The sequence below is a fragment of the Chiroxiphia lanceolata genome, chromosome 1, assembly GCF_009829145.1.
Source record: "Chiroxiphia lanceolata isolate bChiLan1 chromosome 1, bChiLan1.pri, whole genome shotgun sequence".
Taxonomy (NCBI): domain Eukaryota; kingdom Metazoa; phylum Chordata; class Aves; order Passeriformes; family Pipridae; genus Chiroxiphia; species Chiroxiphia lanceolata.
Genome location: NC_045637.1, coordinates 510,903 through 533,728, shown reverse-complemented (window position 1 = coordinate 533,728; position 22,826 = coordinate 510,903). Strand labels below are relative to the sequence as shown.

The 22,826-nt window shown below is 52.7% G+C and overlaps 2 protein-coding genes across 2 annotated transcripts in view; both read right to left on the bottom strand.

Annotated features, from left to right (window-relative positions):
- The window catches only part of LOC116797962 (erythroblast NAD(P)(+)--arginine ADP-ribosyltransferase-like), a 471,907-nt gene that overhangs the window by 98,519 nt on the left and 350,562 nt on the right, over window positions 1–22,826 (bottom strand). The window lies entirely within an intron of this gene.
- LOC116792758 (rho GTPase-activating protein 39) overlaps window positions 1–22,826 on the bottom strand; it is a 97,340-nt gene that overhangs the window by 40,011 nt on the left and 34,503 nt on the right. The window contains exons 2-3 of the mRNA XM_032700028.1: window positions 8,961–9,428; window positions 1,599–1,679 (exon numbers count right to left, since the gene is read on the bottom strand). Coding sequence (XP_032555919.1) covers window positions 1,599–1,679; window positions 8,961–9,428 — 549 coding nt within the window. The remainder of the gene's footprint in view (window positions 1–1,598; window positions 1,680–8,960; window positions 9,429–22,826) is intronic.

Sequence of the window (22,826 nt, the reverse complement as noted above, 5' to 3'; positions counted from 1 at the left end):
CCGACCGGGGGTGGTGGAAAGCTCCGGAAGTTCTGGAGGCCACGAATCCACAGCGAAAGGATTTTATGGGATGTGGAGGGTGGGGAAACACCAAAAAGAGCTTGGAAAAGGGTTCCTGAGGAGTCCTGGGCTCCGACAAGGACCTTCCTGCCCACCGACCTCCTCGGGAACACATCAGGAGGGAGCACGAGGGGCCACCAGATCCATCCGGGAAGGGCACGGAGCCGGATTCCCGGGAGCTGCTCCGAGCTCCTCTCCCCAAAAAAGAGCCTCTTTTCCAAGATCCAGATGTCACCGGAGCGAGAGGGGAGCTTTGTTTCCGAGCGGGAGGAGGGAATTCTGGGAAGGGAGCCCAGGGAGCCGCCGTGAGGAATCCGCCGGGAAGGACAAAGAGACCAGCAGTGACATTTCCCGGAATAGCAGGGAATCCACAGGGAATCCGCCCCCGGGGGGCTCCGGAGGAGTTCCAGAAATGGAGATTTTCAGCTCCTGTTTATCCCAGATGGAATTTCACAGCCCCTGGAGCTCAGCCCCCTCCGCATTCCCAACACCCTTCGGGATCTCCGGCCCGGATCAGCCGTCCCTGACAGGACACAGGGAATGGTTTCCCGCTGCCGGAGGGCGGGGATAGGTGGGATACGGGGAAGGAATTCCCGCCGGGGGCGGTGGGGAGGGACCGGGGTGGAATTCCCAGAGAAAAATGTGGCTGCCCCATCCCAGGGAGTGTCCAAGGGCAGGCTGGAGCGACCTGGGATGGTGGGAGGTGTGGAATCGTGGAATGACGGAATCATCAACGTGGGAAAATCCCTCTGAGCCCAACGAGTCCATCCCCAACCCCCCAGCACTGCCAGGGCCACCCCGGAGCCTTTCCCGCTTGGAAGTTTGGAAGCAGATGGATCCCAGGGTTTCCCAGGTCCCACCCCCCTCTGGGTTTCCTCTCCCTCAAGGCTCCTTTTCCCCAATTTTTCCTTTGGTGGTGACTCATCCCGACATTCCCGAAGGGTCACTCGGCGCCGGCGAATCACGGGACAAAGAGGAGGGGGATTTTTTTTTTGCCTGGAGCAGCAGGAAAAACGTTCCAGGGGAAGGGAATGTGAATCTTCACTGTTCCCCCCAATCCCAACCATCCCGTGATTCCCCGATATCCATGGAAGTCGGAGGCGGCGCTTTGGGTTCAGCGCCCGAAATCCGAGAGGGAAAAACCTCCTCTCCGTCCTAAAAATGAGTCAAATCCACACTTTGGAAGAGGCGACTCGTTTTCCCGGGAGAAGGGTCATTTCCCGGGAGGTTTTCCCACCCCCGAGACCCCGCGGAGACGGAACAATCCCAAGTGGAACCATCCCAGGTGGAACCATCCCAAGTGGAACCATCCTGTGGTTGTCCCGCCCTGCTCTGGTTTCTCCCCACGGGAAGGAGCCCCTCAAACAAGGACCAACCCCCCGGAAAGGCCGGAATGGATCCACCCAAACTCTCCTGGAGGTCGGTTGGAGGATGGAAGCGAAGCTACAAAAGGCAGCCCAGGGAGGGGAAAGGTGGGAAGGAGGCTCGGAAAAGCGGGAATTCAACAGCCACGCCCCGAAAGGGGAATTGTGGGATACCTGTAGTGCAGGAGCTGCCCCTCGGCGCTGTAATCCCGGTAAATCTCATATTCCTTCTCGAACACTCCGGAAGGCGACGAGCTGCAACGAAGGGGGACAAAAACCAACTCTCAGCCCAAGGAGGCTCCGTAAAATCCCAACCACGAACCCTCGGAAAACAAAGGGCCCCACAAACGCCTCGCGATCCCAGAAGTTTGGATGGACCCTCGTCCGGAGACCTGTCGACGCGAGACCCGGGAGACACAAACCTGGCTCCAAGAGGAATTAAGAAAGGACTTTTTGAGGTGATCAAACCACGTCTAAACCCCCGGAATCCCCCCGTCCCCCGCGGAATCCCGCTTGAAGGAAAATGATCTCTTTGGAAATGGCAGCAAAAGAACTTGTGGAACTCCCCAGTTAACAGGGGTTGTGCCCTTCGTTGACACGCCCGGCCCCAGATGCCTTTAAATTTGAGTTCTCCCGTTCCATAAAGCGTTTCCAGTTTTCCCCAGGCTGGGATCGTGTCCAGTTTTTGTTTTTAAGACCCCCCCCCACTCTGCAGCACAAAAATGGGGGACGAGGAGTCACCGAGGAGTTACCGGGGAGGACAATGATGACCCCACGGTGCCTCCTCTGGGATCAGCCGGGGAGAATCCACAGGGATCCCGGAGTCCGGGTTCCGCTCCCGGGATCTGCTCCCACCTCCTGGGAATCGGGAATTGTTTCTTTGGGATGGTTCAGCAGAGGGTGACCCAACCCTGACCAGGTCTCCAACTTCACGTCCGACCCTTCCCAAGCCACGTTCCCCCCTTCAACCATCCCGAGGGATCCCAAACATCCCACGGCTTCATCCCACCCAGCGCCTCCGGCTCCGTCTCAGACGGTCAAAGCCACGGCTGGAAGAGGCAAATCCCAAAAAGCCCCGATCCCAAAAATCCCCTCGTTCCCAGCAGGGGGAGAAGATCCCACCACCGACCTGCTCCGGAGACAAATTCCTTGGAGAAACATGGAAAAACACGGGAAATAAAGCACCTGGAGGCGCGGGGTGGAATCTCTGAGCTGAGTTTTGGACTCAGCAAACCCTCCCTTGCTCCGTGTTTTCGTCACGGATCCACCCGTACCCAGGATCCTCCGGAAAACGCTCTGGAGCTCCGTGCCCGGAACACGGCAGGAAAACGCCGGGAAAAACAAACTTCATCCCCAGGAGGTTTTGAAGGAACGGCCTTAAAATCCCCCCCCCCTCCCTCCACGTGCAAATCGGGAACGGCCTTAACGGAAAATCGACGTTTTTTGATGGAAAAATCCCTTTTATTCGTGGAAAATCGCTTTTATCTTTGGAAAATCGTCTCGGTGGAAAATCAACTTTATTAACGGACAAAGAACTTTTATGGTAAGAAAACTCCTTTTTATGAGTGGAAAATCACGTTTCTTAGTGGAAAAAGCCCTTTTATCAATGGAAATCGGACTTTGGTATTGGAAAATCCCCTTTATTAATGGGAAATCAGCTTTATTCATGGAAAATTAACTTTATTAATGGAAAATCCTCTTTGTTGTTGGAGAATCAACTTTGTTAATGGAAAATCCCTTTTATTAATGGACAAATGGCTTTTATTCATGGAAAAATCACTTATTAACAACGGAAAATCAACTTTATTCATGGAAAAATCACTTTTATTTATGGAAAATCGTCTTTGTTATTTGTGCAAAAATCATCTCAGTGGAAAATGAACTTTAGTAGCAGAAAAATCTCTTTTCTTAGCGAAAAATCACTTATTAACGGAAAATCCCATTTATCAATGGAAAAATCCCTTTTATTCATGGAAATTCAACTTTATTATTGGAAAATCCCCTGAGTAACAGTGGAAAATTGCTTTTATTCATGGAAATTCGACTTTAGTACTGGAAAATCCCGTGAATAACAACGGAAAAATCCCTTTCATTAATGGAAATCCCGGCGGATAAAATCCCAGCCTCCCTTGTTTTTGGGATGGAGATTCCCAGGAATCCCAGCCTCCTTTGTTTTTGGGATACAGATTCCCAGGAATCCCAACCTCCCCTGTTCTTGGGAATGGAGATTCCCAGGAATCCCAGCCTCCTTTGTTTTTGGGATGGAGATTCCCAGGAATCCCAGCCTCCTTTGATTTTGGGATGGAGATTCCCAGGAATCCCGGTCTCCTTTGTTTTTGGGATAGAGATTCCCAGGAATCCCGGTCTCCCCTGCTCTTGGGATGGATATTCCCAGGAATCCCAACCTCCTTTGTTTTTGGGATAGAGATTCCCAGGAATCCCAGCTTCCCCTGTTCTTGGGATGCAGATTCCAAAGGAATCCCGGTCTCCCTTGTTTTTGGGATGGAGATTCCCAGGAACCCCGGCCTCCTTTGCTTTTGGGATACAGATTCCCAGGAATCCCAACCTCCCCTGCTCTTGGGATGGAGATTCCCAGGAATCCCGACCTCCCTTGTTTTTGGGATACAGATTCCCAGGAATCCCAACTTCCTTTGTTTTTGGGATGGAGATTCCCAGGAATCCCAGCTTCCCCTGCTCTTGGGATGGAGAATCCCAGGAATCCCGGTCTCCCTTGTTTTTGGGATACAGATTCCCAGGAATCCCAACTTCCTTTGTTTTTGGGATGGAGATTCCCAGGAATCCCAGCTTCCCCTGCTCTTGGGATGGAGATTCCAAAGGAATCCCAGCTTCCCCTGCTCTTGGGATGGAGATTCCCAGGAATTCCAGCCTCCTTTGCTTTTGGGATGGAGATTCCCAGGAATCCCGACCTCCCCTGCTCTTGGGATGGAGATTCCAAAGGAATCCCGGCCTCCGTTGTTTTTGGGAGAGACTCCCAGGAATCCCGGTCTCCTTTGCTTTTGGGATGGAGATTCCCAAGGAATCCCGGCCTCCCCTGCTCTTGGGATGGAGATTCCCAGGAATCTCGGCCTCCCTTGTTTTTGGGATACAGATTCCCAGGAATCCCAGCTTCCCCTGCTCTTGGGATGGAGATTCCAAAGGAATCCCGGCCTCCTTTGGTTTTGGGATGGAGATTCCCAGGAATCCCAGCTCCCCTGTTCTTGGGATGGAGATTCCAAAGGAATCCCAACCTCCCCTGCTCTTGGGATGGAGATTCCCAGAAATTCCAGCCTCCTCTGCTCTTGGGATGGAGATTCCAAAGGAATTCCAGTCTCCCTTGTTTTTGGGATGGAGATTCCCAGGAATCTCAACCTCCTTTGTTTTTGGGATGGAGATTCCCAGGAATCTCGGCCTCCCCTGCTCTTGGGATGGAGATTCCCAGGAATCCCGGTCTCCCCTGCTTTTGGGATGGAGATTCCCAGGAATGCGGGATGTCCTGTGGGACCTTCTCCCACCTTGAGGTGCTTTTCCACCAATAAAGTGGATGTTCCATTAAAAAAAGGGAATTTTTCCACAGATAAAGGTGATTTTTTTCGGGAATCGAGGCGATTTTACAGGAATATTATTAATAATTAATACAACACGAATACTATTATTAATTATCTTCATATATGATTATCAATAAATATAAATATATATTATATATTTATATTTAATATATAATATATTAAATACATTAAATATTTAATATATATTAAATATTAAATATACTAAATATATATTAAATATATATTAATTATATATATTATATATATAAATAATATATAATATATTAAATATGTATTTTTAATCAATTTAATATAAATTTAATAATACTATATATTAAATATAATACAAATACAAATGTGTATTATATATTTATATTTAATATATTATATATAATTTATATGTATTATATATTTAATATATTTAACATTTATTATATATTAAATATTAAAATATATATTATATAATGATATATAATGATTAATAATACATAACACATAATAAATAATACAGGATATGCAATAACTATATATTATATATTATTAATTTTCCATAAATAAAAGCGATTTTCCGCTGTTATTCAGGGGATTTTCCAATAATAAAGTCGAATTTCCATGAGTAAAAGGGATTTTTCCATTGATAAATGAGATTGTCCATTAATAACTGATTTTTCACTAAGAAAAGAGATTTTTCCACCAATAAAGTTGATTTTCCAGTAACGAAGATGATTTTCCATAATTAAATTTTCCATTAATAAAGTTGATTTTCCATTAATAAAGTTGACTTTCCGTTAATAAGTGATTTTTCCATTAATCAAAGTGATTTGTCCATAAATAAAAGAGATTTTCCATTAACAAAGTTGATTCTCCAACAGCAAAGAGGATTTTCCATTAATAAATGTGATTTTCCATGAATAAAGCTGATTTTCCATTAATAAAGGGGATTTTCCAATAACAAAGTCCAATTTCCATTGATAAAAGGGATTTTTCCATTAATAAAAGTGATTTTCCGCTCATAAAAAGGAATTTTCTGTCCATAAAAGTTCTTTGTCCATTAATAAAGTTGATTTTCCACCGAGACGATTTTCCACAGATAAAAGCGATTTTTCCACGAATAAAAGGGATTTTTCCATTAATAACGTTGATTTCCCAGTAATGAAGTTGATTTTCCATTAAGAAGTGATTTTTTCCATTAATCAAAGTGATTTGTCCATAAATAAAAGGGATTTTCCATTAATAAAGCTGATTCTCCAATATAAAAGTCATTTGTCCATTAATAAAGTTGATTTTCCATTCATAAAAGTGATTTTTCCATTAATAAGGTTGATTTTCCACTAATAAGTGATTTTTCCATGAATAAAGCTGATTTTCCACTAATAAGTGATTTTTCCATGAATAAAAGCCATTTGTCCATGAATAAAGTTGATTTTCCATTAACAAAGTTGATTCTCCAACAACAAAGAGGATTTTCCATTGATAAACGTGATTTTCCATCAATAAGTGATTTTTCCATTAATAAAAGGGATTTTTCCATGAGCAAAGCTGATTTTCCAACAACAAAGCCGATTTTCCACGAACAAAGCTGATTTTCCACTCCTAAAGCGGATTTTTCCCTTCCTAAAATCCATTTTCCACCCCGCAAAGTTGTTTTCCCAAATCCCAAAGGCGATTTTTCCACCAGAAAAGGCGACTTTTTTTTTTTTTTCCCCCGTCCGGAATTTTCCCAAAGCCGCGGATTCCGGAACCCGCCCCCCCCCCCGGCAGCTTTAACTTGGGAACCCTCCGGAAAAACAACCGAATCCCACAAATTCGCTAAAAAACCACAACCCCTCCCTAAATCCCTAAATCCCTAAATCCCTAAATCCCTAAATCCCTAAATCCCGGAGTTTCGTTCCCCTCCGGCTCCGGAAGCGGCGGCTCCGAGAGCCTCATCCCGGTTATTTTTAACTCCGGGGACGGAAAAGCCCCAGAATAGAACCGAAATCCCGGCTCCTAATCCCGACCTAATCCCCGGCCTGGCAAAGCTCCGCCCCCTTAATTCCATCCCAACTCCCGCCCCGGCTTTCCCTGGAATTACGGAACGGGAAAACGGCGGCGGCGGATAAATCCCCTCCTGATCCCTCCCCCCGGGAAGCGGAGAATCCACGGGAAGGGGATTAAAAAAGGGAACAAACCCCTCCCCGTTTCACCTTCCAACCCTGGGGAATGAGCGTTTTTCCCGAAAATATTTGAGGATGGACGGAGGAAACGGGAGCTAAACCTCGATTTTCCTGCCGGGAACGTGTTTTCCACCTGCGGCCGTTCCCAAGAATCTCGCAGGAATGAGGAATTTTAACGGATGGAGGAGCCTGGTGGAGTCCGCTGTGACCTGGGAAGGGTTTTCCGACCTCCACAACTCCGTAGGGATCCAAACGGCGTCATTCCAGCGGTCGGATCGGACGGAAAACTCCTCCCGCAAAAATCGGAGCCGAAGGAATTGTCGAGGAAGACCATCCACAGAGGGTGGAAAAGCCAACATCCAGGGAAATCCGGGATGCCGAGGGATCGGATCGGAGGGATCCGTCGCGCTCCGGGAAGATCCAGGGGATCTCCCCCATCGGTTTTTCCCAAAAAACTCCGGCTCCTTCCTCGGGGAGGCCTCTTTTTTTTACGGGAGGAAGGTCGAGAATTCCTGCAGGGCGCTGGAAAATCCCGGAGCAGCGGATGCTCCGGAGGTTTCCGTCCCCCACCCGCCTGCTCTCCCAGCCCTGGATCTTCCCAAAAAAACCAAAGGGAAGCAGCGGAGAAAACCACCAGGGAAACTGCGGCTTCCCGGGGGAAACGTCTCAACCCACGGATTGGAGGGGTTTGGGGCGCCTTTGATCCCACAAAGTTGGTTTTTTTGGGATCTCCTGGAGTCGGGGAATGCGCCAGGGAGGAGAGCCTGTGTTTGAAATCCATGGATTCAGCCGGAGCTGCTGCTCCAGGCTCCTGAACAGGGCTCGTTCCCGTCAGTCCTCGACCCCAGAGAAGCTCCAGCCGGCACATCCCGGGCATTGGATTCCCGGGAATCCCCCTTGGCTCTTCCAGCTTAACCCGGGAAGAGCCTGATTTTATCCTCTCCGGTGCCTCCGGAACGGGCACGTCCCAAAAAAAAGCCCAAATCTCCAGGGAAAGATCTCGGGCACGAATTCCCGGGGGTCGGGATTAGGGAAAGACCCTCTGAACTCCCAGATTCCCGGGAATCTGGTCCATGGAAAGCTCCCCTGGTGGGCCCAGGAGATCCGTTGGCTTGAACTTTTGGGCCCCCAAAACCTCCGTTGGCTTGAACTTTTGGGCCCCCAAAACCTCCTCTCTTCCCAGGAAACTCCATCCCCAATTTTCCTGGGATTTTCCTTCCCCCAGACACACCCCCAGGGGGTGATTTATGGAGGATCAAACCCTGTGGAGATCCAGGAGTAGCTCAGTTGATCCATGAAACCCCTTCTCCCAAGGAAGGGAGGATCCTCAGGATGAAGACTCTGCTCTCTGCTCTTTTCCTCCCCATCCTTTCCCCCCAAATCCATGGTTTTTTCCTGGGATTTCCCTCCCCCAGAAACACCCCCAGGGGTGATTCATGGAGGATCAAACCCCAGGAACAGCTGAGCTGATCCACGAAACCCCTTCTCCCAAGGAACGGAGGATCCTCAGCACGAGGGCTCTGCTCTCTGCCCTTTTCCTCTCCATCCATGTTTTTTTCCTGGGATTTCCCTCCCCCAGACACACCCCCGGGGGTGATTTACGGAGGATCAAACCCTGGGGAGACCCAGGAACAGCTGAGCTGATCCCCCTTTTTCCAAGAAAGGGCGGATCCTCAGCACAAGGTCTCTGCTCTCCGCCCTTTCCCAGCAGAATTCCCACACTCCCCTATCCCACCCTGCCCCGCCCATCCTGCCCCACCCATCCCACCCCACCCACCCCACCCACCCCACCCACCCCACCCCGCCCCGCCCTCCCAGCCCCGCCCACCCCTTACCTTTCCACCTCCTCCTTGCCCAGCCCGTACTGGGGGCCCTGCCTGCCCGCCCTCTGCTCCGGGAGCTTCTCGCTGCCTCCTCCTCCTCCTCCTCCTCCTCCTCCTCCCCCTCCATCCAGCTCCTGCTCCAGGGAGGAGCCGGTGCTCCCCTCCCTGCTGACGTTGCTGCTCCTCCCGGGGCTGTTCTCGGTGGACGCCCGCGGCGACTCCGTGTTCTGCTTCAGGGTCTGCAGCTTGGCCAGGGGGATGATGTCGCAGTTCTGGGGCCGGTGCCAGACGGTCCTCTGGGTGGTGGCATTGTAGTAGTAGAAGCGGGAGGTGTTGGGGTCGAAGAGCTCCCACCACTGGTTCTCGTTGGTGCGCTTGATGCGCACCCCGGCCGGCGGGTCCCACACGCACTCGCCCGTCAGCAGGTTGGCGTACATGCGCTCCCGCGTGCGAGGCTCGATGATCTCCACCCATTCCAGCCTGGAAAACAGCCCCGGGGGGGAAGGGAGGGGAGAGGGAATGTCAGACGGGAAGGGGGGAGGGAGTGAAGGTCCCTTCCCACACGAACAGCTCGGTGATCCAAGATCGAGGTGAGCCACCAAGGTGAGAGGAACAACTCCTGCCTCCCCTTCCGTCTCCTCAGCTCTATCCCACTTTTCCCCACTAATCCCACTTTTCCAAGGGTTTCCAAGGGTTTCCATGCGCTCCTGCGGGCGAGGCTCGATGATCTCCACCCATTCCAGCCTGGAAAACAGTCCCGGGGGGGAAGGGAGGGGAGAGAGGGAATGTCAGATGGGAAGGAAGGAGGGACCCTTCCCACCAGAACCACCCGGTGATCCGAGATCGAGGTGAGGGAGCCACCAAGGTGAGGGGAACAATTCCTGCCTCCCCTTTCCATCTCCTCAGCTCTATCCCACTTTTCCCCACTAATCCCACTTTTCCAAGGCATTCAGACCAATCCCTGCTTTTCAGCTCCCACAGGAATCCAACAGCTCCTTCCAAACCAGACCAATGATTCCATGACTCAAGACAGACACGACCCACTCGGATGACGAGAACAACAATTCCTGCCTCCCCCTTCCATCTCCTCGGCTCTATCCCGCTTTTCCCACTTTTCCCCACTAATCCCACTTCTCCAAGGGTTTCCAAGCAATCCCTGCTCTTCAGGTCCCACGGGAATCCAACAGCTCCTTCCAAACCAGACTGATCATTCCATGATGCAAGATGGAAACGACCGACATGGATGAGGAGAACAACAATTCCTTCCTCCCCCTTCCATCTCCTCGGTTCTATCCCACTTTTTCCCACTAATCCCACTTTTCCAAGGCATTCAGACCAATCCCTGTTTTTCAGCTCACACCGAAATCCAACAGCTCCTTCCAAACCAGACCGATGATTCCATGACGCAAGATGGAAACGACCGACATGGATGAGGAGAACAACAATTCCTTCCTCCCCCTTCCATCTCCTCAGCTCTATCCCACTTTTTCCCCACTAATCCCACTTTTCCAAGGCATTCAGACCAATCCCTGTTTTTCAGCTCACACCGAAATCCAACAGCTCCTTCCAAACCAGACCAATGATTCCATGACTCAAGATGGAAACGACCGACATGGATGAGGAGAACAACAATTCCTTCCTCCCCCTTCCATCTCCTCGGTTCTATCCCACTTTTCCCCACTAATCCCACTTTTCCAAGGGTTTCCAAGCAATCCCTGCTTTTCAGCTCCCACGGGAATTCAGCAGCCCCTTCCAACCAATGATTCCATGACTCAAGACGGAGACGACCAACCTCAGTGAGAACAATTCCTGCCTCCCCCTTCCATCTCCTCGGCTCTATCCCACTTTTCACACTTTTCCCCACTAATCCCACTTTTCCAAGGGTTTCCAAGGGTTTCCATGCGCTCCCGCGGGCAAGGCTCGATGATCTCCACCCATTCCAGCCTGGAAAACAGCCCCGGGGAGGAAGGGAGAGAGGGAATGTCAGACGGGAAGGGGAGGGACTGAAGGAAAAGAGCAGGAGGAACAATTCCTCCCCCTTCCATCTCCTCGGCTCTATCCCACTTTTCACACTTTTCCCCACTAATCCCACTTTTCCAAGGGTTTCCAAGCAATCCCTGTTTTTCAGCTCCCACGGGAATCCAGCATCTCCTTCCAAACCAGACCAATGATTCCATGACTCAAGATGGAAACGACCGACATGGATGAGGAGAACAACAATTCCTTCCTCCCCCTCCCATCTCCTCGGTTCTATCCCACTTTTCCCCACTAATCCCATTTTCCCAAGGCATTCAGACCAATCCCTGCTTTTCAGCTCCCACAGGAATTCAGCAGCCCCTTCCAACCAATGATTCCATGACTCAAGACGGAGACGACCAACCTCAGTGAGAACAATTCCTGCCTCCCCCTTCCATCTCCTCGGCTCTATCCCACTTCTCACACTTTCCCCCACTAATCCCACTTTTCCAAGGGTTTCCAAGGGTTTCCATGCGCTCCCGCGGGCGAGGTTCGATGATCCAGGGAATACGAGACGGAGGGGGTGGGATATCGGAGACCGCCGGGAATTCGTTCCCTGGGAGGGAATTCCCAGAGAAGCCGGGGCTGCCCCCGGATCCCTGGAAGCGTCCAAGGATCCCTTGGAAGGTGTCCCTGCCCGCGGCAGTCACGGGATGATCCGGCAAAAACCCCTTCCAGGTCAAACCATTCCGGGGATTTCGGGATCCTTCATTTCCTTATTACCCGAACTTCCACCTTCCCTAAAACTTCACCGATCCCAAACCATTCCCGGGATTTCTCATCCCACAGATCATTATCATCCAGATTTCCACCAATCCCAAACCATTCCCGGGATTTCTCATCCCACAGATCATTCCCCAAATTCCCACCTCCCCTAAAACTTCACCAATCCCAAACCATTCCTGGGATTTCTCATCCCACAGATCATTATCATCCAGATTTCCACCAATCCCAAACCATTCCAGGGATTTCTCATCCCACAGATCATTCCCCAAATTCCCACCTCCCCTAAAACTTCACCAATCCCAAACCATTCCAGGGATTTCACATCCCACAGATCATTATCCAGATTTTTACCCCCCCGAAACTTCACCGATCCCAAACCATTCCAGAGATTTCTCATCCCACAGATCATTCCCCAAATTCCCACCTCCCTAAAACTTCACCGATCCCAAACCATTCCAGGGATTTCTCATCCCACAGATCATTCCCCAAATTCCCACCTCCCTAAAACTTCACCGATCCCAAACCATTCCAGGGATTTCTCATCCCACAGATCATTCCCCAAATTCCCACCTCCCTAAAACTTCACCGATCCCAAACCATTCCAGGAATTTTGTATCCCACAGATCATTATCATCCAGATTTTTACCCCCCCCCCCAAACTCCACTGATCCCAAACCATTCCAGAGATTTCTCATCCCACAGATCATTCCCCAAATTCCCACCTCCCTAAAACTTCACCAATCCCAAACCATTCCCGGGATTTTGTATCCCACAGATCATTGTCATCCAGATTTTTACCCCTCCCAAACTCCACTGATCCCAAACCATTCCAGGGATTTCTCATCCCACAGATTTTATCATCCAGATTTCCACCCTCCCTGAAACTCCACCAATCCCAAACCATTCCAGGGATTTCTCATCCCACAGATCATTCCCCAAATTTCCACCCTCCCCTAAAACTTCACCGATCCCAAAAGATCCCTGGAATTTCTCATCCCACAGATTTTATCATCCAGATTTCCACCTTCCCTAAAACTTCACCGATCCCAAACCATTCCAGGGATTTCTCATCCCACAGATCATTCCCCAAATTCCCACCTCCTCCCAAAGTTTTTTTTTTTTTTTTTCCAGCCTGGAAAAGGGGGGGAAGGAAAATCCCCCCCCCCCCTTTCCCATTCCCATTCCCATTCCCGTCAAACCTGCTCCGGGCGCCCGGAGCCTTCCGGAGCTCCACGCCCGATTCCCACCTCATTCCACGCGGGAATCCCGGCGTCCCCTCACATTCCATGGCCCCCCATCCCCCTGGGAAGCTCCGGAGTCTCTCCAAGGGCAAATCCTTCCTTGGAATCTCCCCCCCCCAGACCCCCCCCGGCTCCGGAGGGTTCGATCCGGGGCTCCGGAATCGCGTCGGCGCCGCCGCGTTCCCGAGGAAAAGGAGTGGGATGGGGAAGGGCCCGAGGGCCTGGCACCGAGCCCGACCCTCCGGAGCCGCTGCCCTTCCCTGATCCAACCTCCCCCGGGATTTTCCAGGAGCCCGGAGCCGGGAGAACCAGGAGTCGCTTCCCGGGGTCCTTCTTCCCTTTATCCCCTTCTCTTCCCGAAGCTTCCGACCTCCCCGCTCCCACCAGGATCCTGCTGCCGGACACGGGGCGGGAGGAGATCGTGTTTTGATTCCCAAAAAAATTCCAGAGTCCCCATCCTGGTGTTTTTAGAACAGGAGCAGCCTCAGATCCTACAGAAAAATAGGGAATTAAAGGGAAAAAAACCGGGAATTGTGACCTCTGAGCTCACAGCTCCTGAGCAGGAGGAGATGGTGTTTTTATTCCCAATAAAATTCCAGAGTCCCCATCCTGGTGTTTTTAGAACAGGAGCAGCCTCAGATCCGCCTTTTTTCCAGGGAAAAATAGGGAATTAAAGGGAAAAACCTGGGAATTGTGACCTCTGAGCTCGCAGCTCCTGAGCAGGAGGAGACCCTGTTTTCATCCCATGAAATTCCAGAGTCCCCATCCCGGTGTTTTAAAAGAGAAGCGGCCTCAGATCCACCTTTTTTCCAGGGAAAAATAGGGAATTAAAGGGAAAAAAACCTGGGAATTGTGACCTCCGAGCTCGCAGCTCCTGAGCAGGAGGAGACCCTGTTTTGATCCCAATAAAATTCCAGAATCCTGATCCTGATGTTTTAAAAGAGAAGCGGCCTCAGATCCCAGAGGAAAAACACTTGGGATCTGTTCCTTTTGGGTCCTTCCTGAACCTCTGAGAGGGAGCAGCAGGAAAAAGAGTGGGATGGGATGGGATGGGATGGGATGGGATGGGATGGGATGGGATGGGATGGGATGGGATGGGATGGGATGGGATGGGATGGATGGGATGGATGGGATGGGATGGGATGGGATGGGATGGGATGGGATGGGATGGGAGGGGATGGGATGGGATGGGATGGGATGGGATGGGATGGATGGGATGGATGGGATGGATGGGATGGGATGGGATGGGATTGGGATGGGATGGGATGGGATGGGATGGATGGGATGGATGGGATGGGAGGGGATGGGATGGGATGGGATGGGATGGATGGGATGGATGGGATGGATGGGATGGGATGGGATGGGATTGGGATGGGATGGGATGGGATGGGATTGGGATGGGATGGGATGGGATGGGATGGGAGGGGGTGGGATGGGATGGGATGGGATGGGAGGGGGTGGGATGGGATGGGATGGGATGGGAGGGGGTGGGAGGGGGTGGGATGGGATAAGGTGCAATGGAATGGGATTCCTTCTCAGCCTGGAGAAGGGAAGGATCCAGGGAGACCTTGGAGCACATTCCAGGGCCTGAAGGGGCTCCAGGAGAGCTGGAGAGGGACTGGGGACAAGGGCTGGAGGGACAGACACAGGGAATGGCTTCCCAGGGTTGGGTGGGATAGTGGGAAGGGATTCCTGGCTGGGAGGGTGGGGAGGGGCTGGGCTGGAATTCCCAGAGGAGCCGTGGTTGCCCCTGGATCCCTGGGAGTGTCCCAGGGCAGGTCGGATCCCCCTGGGATGGTGGGAGCTGTCCCTGCCCCTGGCAGGGCGTGGAAATGGGCGGTCTCGAATCCCCCTTCCCACTCCAACCATTCCATGATTCCACGATCCCACCTCATCCCCTCCGTTCCCCCGGCACCGTGCCCATTCCCACGGAGGGCGGGAACCACACGACCCCATCCCGGTTTTATCCGTAAAAAAACGAGGCACAGCTGGTTAATCCCACAAAACAGAGGGGCTTAAACACCACCCGGCTCTTTTTCCCTGGAAAACTGTTGGTGCCCTTGGGATCCAACCCCTCCGGAGGAGCCGATTTCCCCCCTGGAATCCAATCATTCCCTCCCCGGCCCCGGAGGGGGACGAACGGGGGAGAGAGATCCGGATCTTTTTTTGGGAATGAAAGGCCAGGAAATTGCCGAGTGCTGATTCCAGAGGATTCCCAGCTGGGAATCTCGAGCTCCTCCCGGGGGTGAAGGACGGGCCTTGGGGACGCAAAAAAAACCCCACAATCAACCGGGAAAAAATCCGCAGTTTTGGGCAAATTCAGCAGGTTTTGGTTTTGGCACATCCTGAGTCAGGTGCTGGGGGGGGGGGGAGGGCCGGGAATTCGGGATTTGGCAGCTGGAAGGGAGGTGGGAGAGAACTCTGCTGGGAAAACGTCCCTGCCCAAAGCTCCAAAAATCCCACAAAAAAAAGAAAAAACCCAAACGGGATATTTGGGGGGTTTGGGGTCTCGTTGTGGTTGTTGAGGGGGATTTAAAGGGGAAATAAGGCAGGAAGAGCTGGGAAAGGGGATAAAAATGGGATTGGGAGCCGGGAGGAAGCGTGTCCTGAGCGGTCAGAATTCCTGCTGGGCCCTGGTCCCAGTTCCATCCCGGAGCTTCCCGATTTCCCGGGGGGGTGGGTGGAACGTTCCAGCCCATCCCAGACCCCGGGATGTCGGGGATGAGGTGGGATCATGGAATCAGGGAGTCCCTGGGGACTCTCCCAGGTGGATTTGCCAAGGAGAGGATCCCGGGGTCGGTCCCTGTCCTGCTTCCCTGGAATCGCCGAGTCCGGAAATCACGGAACGGTTGGGACCGAAAGGGATTTTTAAGGATCACCCATTCCCACCCCCTGCCAGGGGCAGGGACACCTCCCACCATCCCAGGGGGATCCAACCTGCCCTGGGACACTCCCAGGGATCCAGGGGCAGCCACAGCCCCTCTGGGAATTCCATCCCAGCCCCTCCCAGCCAGGAATTCCATCCCGACATCCCATCTAACCCTGGGAAGCCATTCCCTGTGTGCTGTCCCTCCATCCCTTGTCCCCAGTCCCTCTCCAGCTCTCCTGGAGCCCCTTCAGGCCCTGGAATGTGCTCCAAGGTCTCCCTGGATCCTTTCCTTCTCCAGGTTGGATATTCCCAGTTTTCCCAGCCTGGCTCCAGTGGAACGATTCCAGTGGGAAGGAATTTTAAGGATCATCCATTCCCACCCCCTGCCACGGGCAGGGACAGCTCCCACCATCCCAGGGGGATCCAACCTCCCCTTGGGCACTCCCAGGGATCCAGGGGCAGCCACGGCTCCTCTGGGAATTCCATCCCAGACCATCCCCACCCTCCCAGCCAGGAATTCCTTCCCAATATCCCACCTAACCCCGGGAAGCCATTCCCTGTGTCCCGCCCCTCCAGCCCTTGTCCCCAGTCCCCAGTCCCCCTCCAGCTCTCCTGGAGCCCCTCTGGAAGCGGCTCCGAGCTCGGATCGTTCCATTCCCGCCTTTTCCGTGCCCTCCCTGAGGCTCGGGGGGGTCAGGGAGCGTCTCCCCCTTCGGAATCTCCCAGGAAAAACCGCATTCCCGGCGGAGGGGGACGATCCCTCGGGAGGACGCCCGCGGATTCCGGGGTTTGTTGCGCCCCAAATGCCCCGACCCCCAACTCCAGAGGGGTTCCCGGCTGGAATTCGGCAGCTCCAGGGTTTTGTTTCCCACTATTTGGCACCGGGGGGGGGAAGTTGGGAAGGAGCAGGAGGAGAAAGAGCCGGAAGGGATCGGGTTTGGGGGGAACCCAAAGAGCTCCAGTTGTCCCATCCCTGGAAAGGCTGGATGGGGTTTGGAGTCAACTGGGATAATGGGAGGCGCTGGGAGAAGATCCCTTCCCATCCCAAACCATTCCATGAAGTCCATGGGACCTTCCTGGTCCTAATTAATCATGGATATTATAGATAAAAATTACCTCTAGAGAGGTGTGTTTTCCATGTGGTGTCACGGACACACACGGGGCTTTTTTCCCTGGATTTCCAGATCCTAAAGGATGATCCTAAACCATCCCAATTGGATGACTGTTAAGGAACAGGTTTTTTCCCCCCCAGGATTTTGTTTCCCAGTGCTGTTTAACTGCACCAAAAATCCCGGGAACGCCCGGCTGAGACGCTTCCCTGGGGATTCAGAAACCCGGGAAGGGGCTCGGAAAGGAGAATTCCCAAACCCAGGACGGCTCCCGGCCAAACCGGGAGCTTTGGGGGGACCTCAGGGAGCAGCCAACGACCAACCACCGCACTGGAAAAGCAGGAAAAGCTCCTCCGGCGGCTCCTCCGACCACGAGTCGCGGCGTCTTCCGGGCCCCGATGTTATCCAGGCTTGGAATGTCCCCGGAGGGGTTGGGCAACCCTGGTTGGGAGCTGGGAAACAATCCTCAGATGAACTCCACTCTGGGTTTAGGGTCCAGCCTTCGGGATCCAGCTCCCGGTTCCAGTCTCCAGCTCCTGATTCCAGTCTCGGGATCCAGGTCCTGATTCCAGTCTTCAGGATCCAGCTCCTGATTCCAGTCTTCAGGATCCAGTTCCTGATTCCAGTCTTCAGGATCGAGATCCTGATTCCAGCCTTCAGGATCCAGATCCTGGTTCCAGCCTTCGGGATCCAGATCCTGCTTCCAGTCTCCAGGTCCTGATTCCAGTCTCAGGATCCAGATCCTGATTCCAGCCTTCAGGATCTGGGTCCTGGATCCAGCTCCTGATTCCAGTCTCCAGCTTCTGATTCCAGCCTTCAGAATCCAGATCCTGGATCCAGCCTTCAGGATCCAGACCCTAAATCCAGTGTTCAGGATTCAGATCCTGATTCCAGCCTTCAGGACCCAGCTCCTGATTCCAGTCTTCAGGATCCAGATCCTGGTTCCAGCCTTCAGGATCCAGCTCCTGGATCCAGGTCCTGGTTCCAGTCTTCAGGATCCAACTCCCGATTCCAGTCTCCAGCTCCTGATTCCAGGATCCAGCTTCTGATTCCAGGATCCAGCTCCTGGTTCCAGCCTTCAGGATCCAGCTCCTGGATCCAGGTCCTGGTTCCAGTCTTCAGGATCCAACTCCCGATTCCAGTCTCCAGCTCCTGATTCCTGTCTCCAGCTCCTGATTCCAGGATCCAGCTCCTGATTCCAGGATCCAGCTCCTGGTTCCAGCCTTCAGGATCCAGTTCCTGATTCCAGCATCCAGCTCCTGGTTCCAGCCTTCAGGATCCAGTTCCTGGTTCCAGCCTTCGGGATCCAGATCCTGCTTCCAGTCTCCAGCTCCTGATTCCAGTCTTCAGGATCCAGCTCCTGATTCCAGTCTCCAGGTCTGATTCCAGTCTCAGGATCCAGCTCCTGATTCCAGTCTCTAAGTCCTGGATCCAGCTCCTGGTTCCAGTGTTCAGGATTCAGGTCTTGATTCCAGTCTCCAGCTCCTGATTCCAGCCTTCAGGATCCAGCTCCTGGATCCAGATCCTGATTCCAGCCTTCGGGATCCAGCTCCTGATTCCAGTCTCTAATTCCTGGATCCAGTTCCTGATTCCAGTCTTCAGGATCCAGATCCTGATTCCAGTCGTCAGGATCCAACTCCTAGATCCAGCTCCTGATTCCAGTCTTCAGGATCTGGGTCCTGGATCCAGCTCCTGATTCCAGCCTTCAGGATCCAGCTCCTGATTCCAGCTCCTGATTCCAGCCTTCAGGATCCAGCTCCTGATTCCAGCTCCTGGTTCCAGCCTTCAGGATCCAGATCCTGATTCCAGCTCCTGGTTCCAGCCTTCAGGATCCAGATCCTGGATCCAGCTCCTTATTCCAGTCTCCAGCTCCTGATTCCAGCCTTCAGGATCCAGATCCTGATTACAGCTCCTGATTCCAGCCTTCAGGATCCAGATCCTGATTCCAGCTCCAGATTCCAGCTTTCAGGATCCAGCTCCTGATTCCAGTCTTCAGCTCCTGATTCCAGTCTCAGGATCCAGGTCACGGTTCCAGTCTCTAGGTCCTGGATCCAGCTCCTGGTTCCAGTGTTCAGGATCCAGCTCCTGATTCCAGTCTCTAGCTCCTGATTCCAGCCTTCAGGACCCAGCTCCTGGATCCAGCTCCTGGTTCCAGCCTTCAGGATCCAGCTCCTGGATCCAGGTCCTGGTTCCAGTCTTCAGGATCCAACTCCTGAGTCCAGTCTCCAGCTCCTGATTCCAGGATCCAGCTCCTGGTTCCAGCCTTCGGGATCCAGATCCTGATTCCAGCTCCTGATTCCAGTCTCAGGACCCAGCTCCTGATTCCAGCCCTCAGGATCCAGCTCCTGATTCCAGCCTTCAGGATCCAGCTCCTGATTCCAGCCCTCAGGATCCAGCTCCTGATTCCAGCCTTCAGGATCCAGCTCCTGATTCCAGCCTTCAGGATCCAGCTCCTGGTTCCAGCCTTCAGGACCCAGCTCCTGGATCCACGTCCTGGATGCAGCTCCTGACTGAACCACCCCCATCCCATTCCCGAGCGGCTCCGGGGGGTTCCGGGGCCACAAATCCACACTGGCAGCAAAACCCTGGAATTGTTTGGGCGGGAGAAATCCCTCGAAAGGGAAGGGAAAACCCCGGCTCTGGCCGGGAATGAACCTGCCTGGATAAGGATCAGCGTGGGAACGGGAACCTCCCGGGGGCTGTTTGCACAAGAACAATCCCTGTCAAGGATTTCTGGGAAAACCGGCACTGGGAAGTTCTGCACCTCCCGGAATCCGCTCGTTTCGGGCTTGGAAAACTCCTCATTCAGTTATTTGGGAAAGGGGATGAGCTCTGCAGCCAAGCCCCAGGCTCTGGAAGTCCATCCATGGGCTCGGGAGAACCCCAGGAAGCCGCTCCTGAATTTTTCCACACCCGTCCCAGCCGGGAAATCCCCCCCTCCTGGGGATGGAACTGGTGGTTTGGGCGAAAAAAAATTGAGTTTTACTTGAGTTTTTACGAATTTCTGGGGACTTCATAAATTCCCGGGATGAGCCGCGGGAATTTCCCAGCTCGTCCCCCGAGAAAATCGGGAGCTGTCCGGCTTTAAAAGGAATGACTGGAATGAAAGGACGTCCTTAGAAAGGGAGCTTAAAATCAGGGAATTAAAATTCCCATAAAATCAGGGAATTAAAATTCCCATAAAATCAGGGAATTTCTGGGTGCTCGGGGGAGGGGGGGAATTGAGAACGGAATTTAAGGATTCGCCCATTTCGGGAGTCTCTCGGAGAGAGCCCCAACCCACCTTCAGCCTCCCAAAAATCCAACACACGCAACATTTTCCCCCAAATCCCACACAGACAAAGGAAGCCAGGCCCAGATTTCCCTGCTTTTGCTCTTCCTGCACTTCCAAGGGATTGAGGGAATCAATTCCCTCTTCCACAGAAGTCCCACAGTTCAGAGGGAGCTCCAATCCACCTTCAGTGTCCCCAAAATCCAATTTTTCCCCCAAATCCCACAAAGACAAGGGAAGCCAGGCCCAGATTTCCCTGCTTTTCCTCATCCTGCACTTCCAAGAGAGCGAGGGAATGAATTCCCTTGGACAAAATTTCCCTGCTTTTGCTCTTCCTGCCCTTCCAAGGGATTGAGGGAATCAATTCCCTCTTCCACAGAAATCCCAGAGCTGAAAGAGAGCTTTTAAGTGTCCCAAAAAACTAATCCTCACAACATTTTTCCCCCAAATCCCACACAGACAAAGGAAGCCAGGCCCAGATTTCCCTTCTTTTGCTCATCCCGCATTTCCAAGAGATTGAGGGAATCAATTCCCTCTTCCACAGAAGTCCCACAGTTCAGAGAGAGATCTTGAATCCACCTTTAAGTGCCCCCAAAATCCATTTTTTCCTCCAAATCCCACAAAGACAAAGGAAGTCAGGTCGAGATTTCCCTGCTTTTCCTCATCCCATATTTCCAAGGGACTGAGGGAATCAATTCCCTCTTCCATAACAGCCCCAGCGCTCAGGGAGAGCCTCAATCCCCCTTTTTCCCAGCCCATCCCGGGATTTTCGCTCCAGCAGCAGCTCCAACCGCCCCAACCCTCCCTCCCGGCCCCGGATCCTCCCTCCTCTCCCCGGATTCCGAGGGGGAACTCGGGCCCGGGGGGGATGAAAGGCCCCTTTGTCCCGAAAAAACCCTCTCCCTGAATGTCCCCCTTGTCCCACGGGCCGCGTCCCGCTCCGGCAGCGCCATTCCGAGGGCGGGAGGCAACATTCCGGGGGGTCACACAGCTCCAGGGTTTCCCTTGGAGTCTCCCCCCCAGCTCCAGGTCCCGACTTCGAGCCGTGGGTTTTAACCGGGAAAAGGCTCTCGAGCTTCCGGGGCCCCGAAATTCCCGGTTTTTTGGGGGGTTTTTTTGGATCTCCACTCCAACCTTTTCACTCAGAACAACCTGAGACCCGGAGAGGGCGAGGGGTGGAATATTTGGGAAGAGCTTTTTGTGCCCTCCCTGCCCTGGGATGGCCCTGAACCAGCCCCACACCAGGGAACGTTTAAAGGCGTCGGGATCGGCTCCCTCGGCCGGGAAATCCCGGTTTTACCAAGGAAAAGCTGGATTTTGGGCACACCAGGGCCTAAATTCCAACTGTCACATTGAGCCAGACTAAGCCAGGCCTTTGTTTAGGTCGGAGATGCCCAGGGAAGGGGGTTGGAGCTGCAGGATTGACCCCCTGGTCTCACCCAACTCCACCAGAACGAGCCTCTCGTTGCCCGGTGGTCCCAAAATTCCCAGTTTTTTGGGGTTTTTTTTGGATCTCCACTCCAACCTTTCCACGGGGAACGACCTGAGATCCGGAGAGGGCGAGGGATGGAATATTTGGGAAGAGCTTTTTGTGCCCTCCCTGCCCTGGGATGGCCCTGATCCAGCTCCACACCAGGGAACGTTTAAAGGCGTCGGGATCGGCTCCCTCGGCCGGGAAATCCCGGTTTTACCAAGGAAAAGCTGGATTTAGGCACACCAGGGCCTAAATTCCAACTGTCACATTGAGCCAGACTAAGCCAGGCCTTTGTTTAGGCCGGAGGTGCCCAGGGAAGGGGGTTGGAGCTGCAGGATTGACCCCCTGGTCTCACCCAACTCCACCAGAACGAGCCTCTCATTGCCCGGCGGCCCCAAAATTCCCAGTTTTTTGGGGTTTTTTTGGATCTCCACTCCAACCTTTCCACTGGGAACGACCTGAGACCTGGAGAGGGCGAGGGGTGGAATATTTGGGAAGAGTTTTTTGTGCCCTGCCTGCCCTGGGATGGCCCTGAACCAGCCCCACACCGGGGAACGGAAAGTTTGATTCCCCCCCAAAGAGAGAGTCACAAACCAACAAACAAACAAATAAACGGGTCAATTAATGGATATTTTAGGAGTGTTAAGCTGGGAGCCGAGGGATGGCCATCCCAAGATGCTCCCTCAGCCCTTTTCCCTGGAATTCCCTGGGGAAGGAGGGGTTTGGAGACGCATTTTCAGTCCCAAAGGGGCACCAAGGTTGCGAAAAACTGCGTTTAAAAGCCACGTAAAAAAAAACGTTCCCCCTCAGGAAAAAAGCCACGTTACAAAACGTTCCCCCTCAAAAAAAGCCACAGTACAAAACAGTCCCAAAAAAAAACCAAACCCCCAAAGCAGGGAGAAGGGCAGGAAGGAGGGAGGGATGTCCCGACCCGGTTCATTCCGAGGGATTATGGTAAAACCTTCCTAATTGGGGCTTTGCTCCCTTAATTCCAGTTCATAAAACGAGGGTTTGCAATTTGCTCCCCAGCCCTCCTGAAAAAGGGGGGTTGGGGGGGGGGAAAGAAAAAACAAAGGGAAAAGGGAAGAGGGAGCCTCTGGAAATGAGGGACTGGAGCGCCCAGGAAAAGGGGGAATGGCTTCAAACCGGGAGGGAAAGGTCAGGGAAAAGGG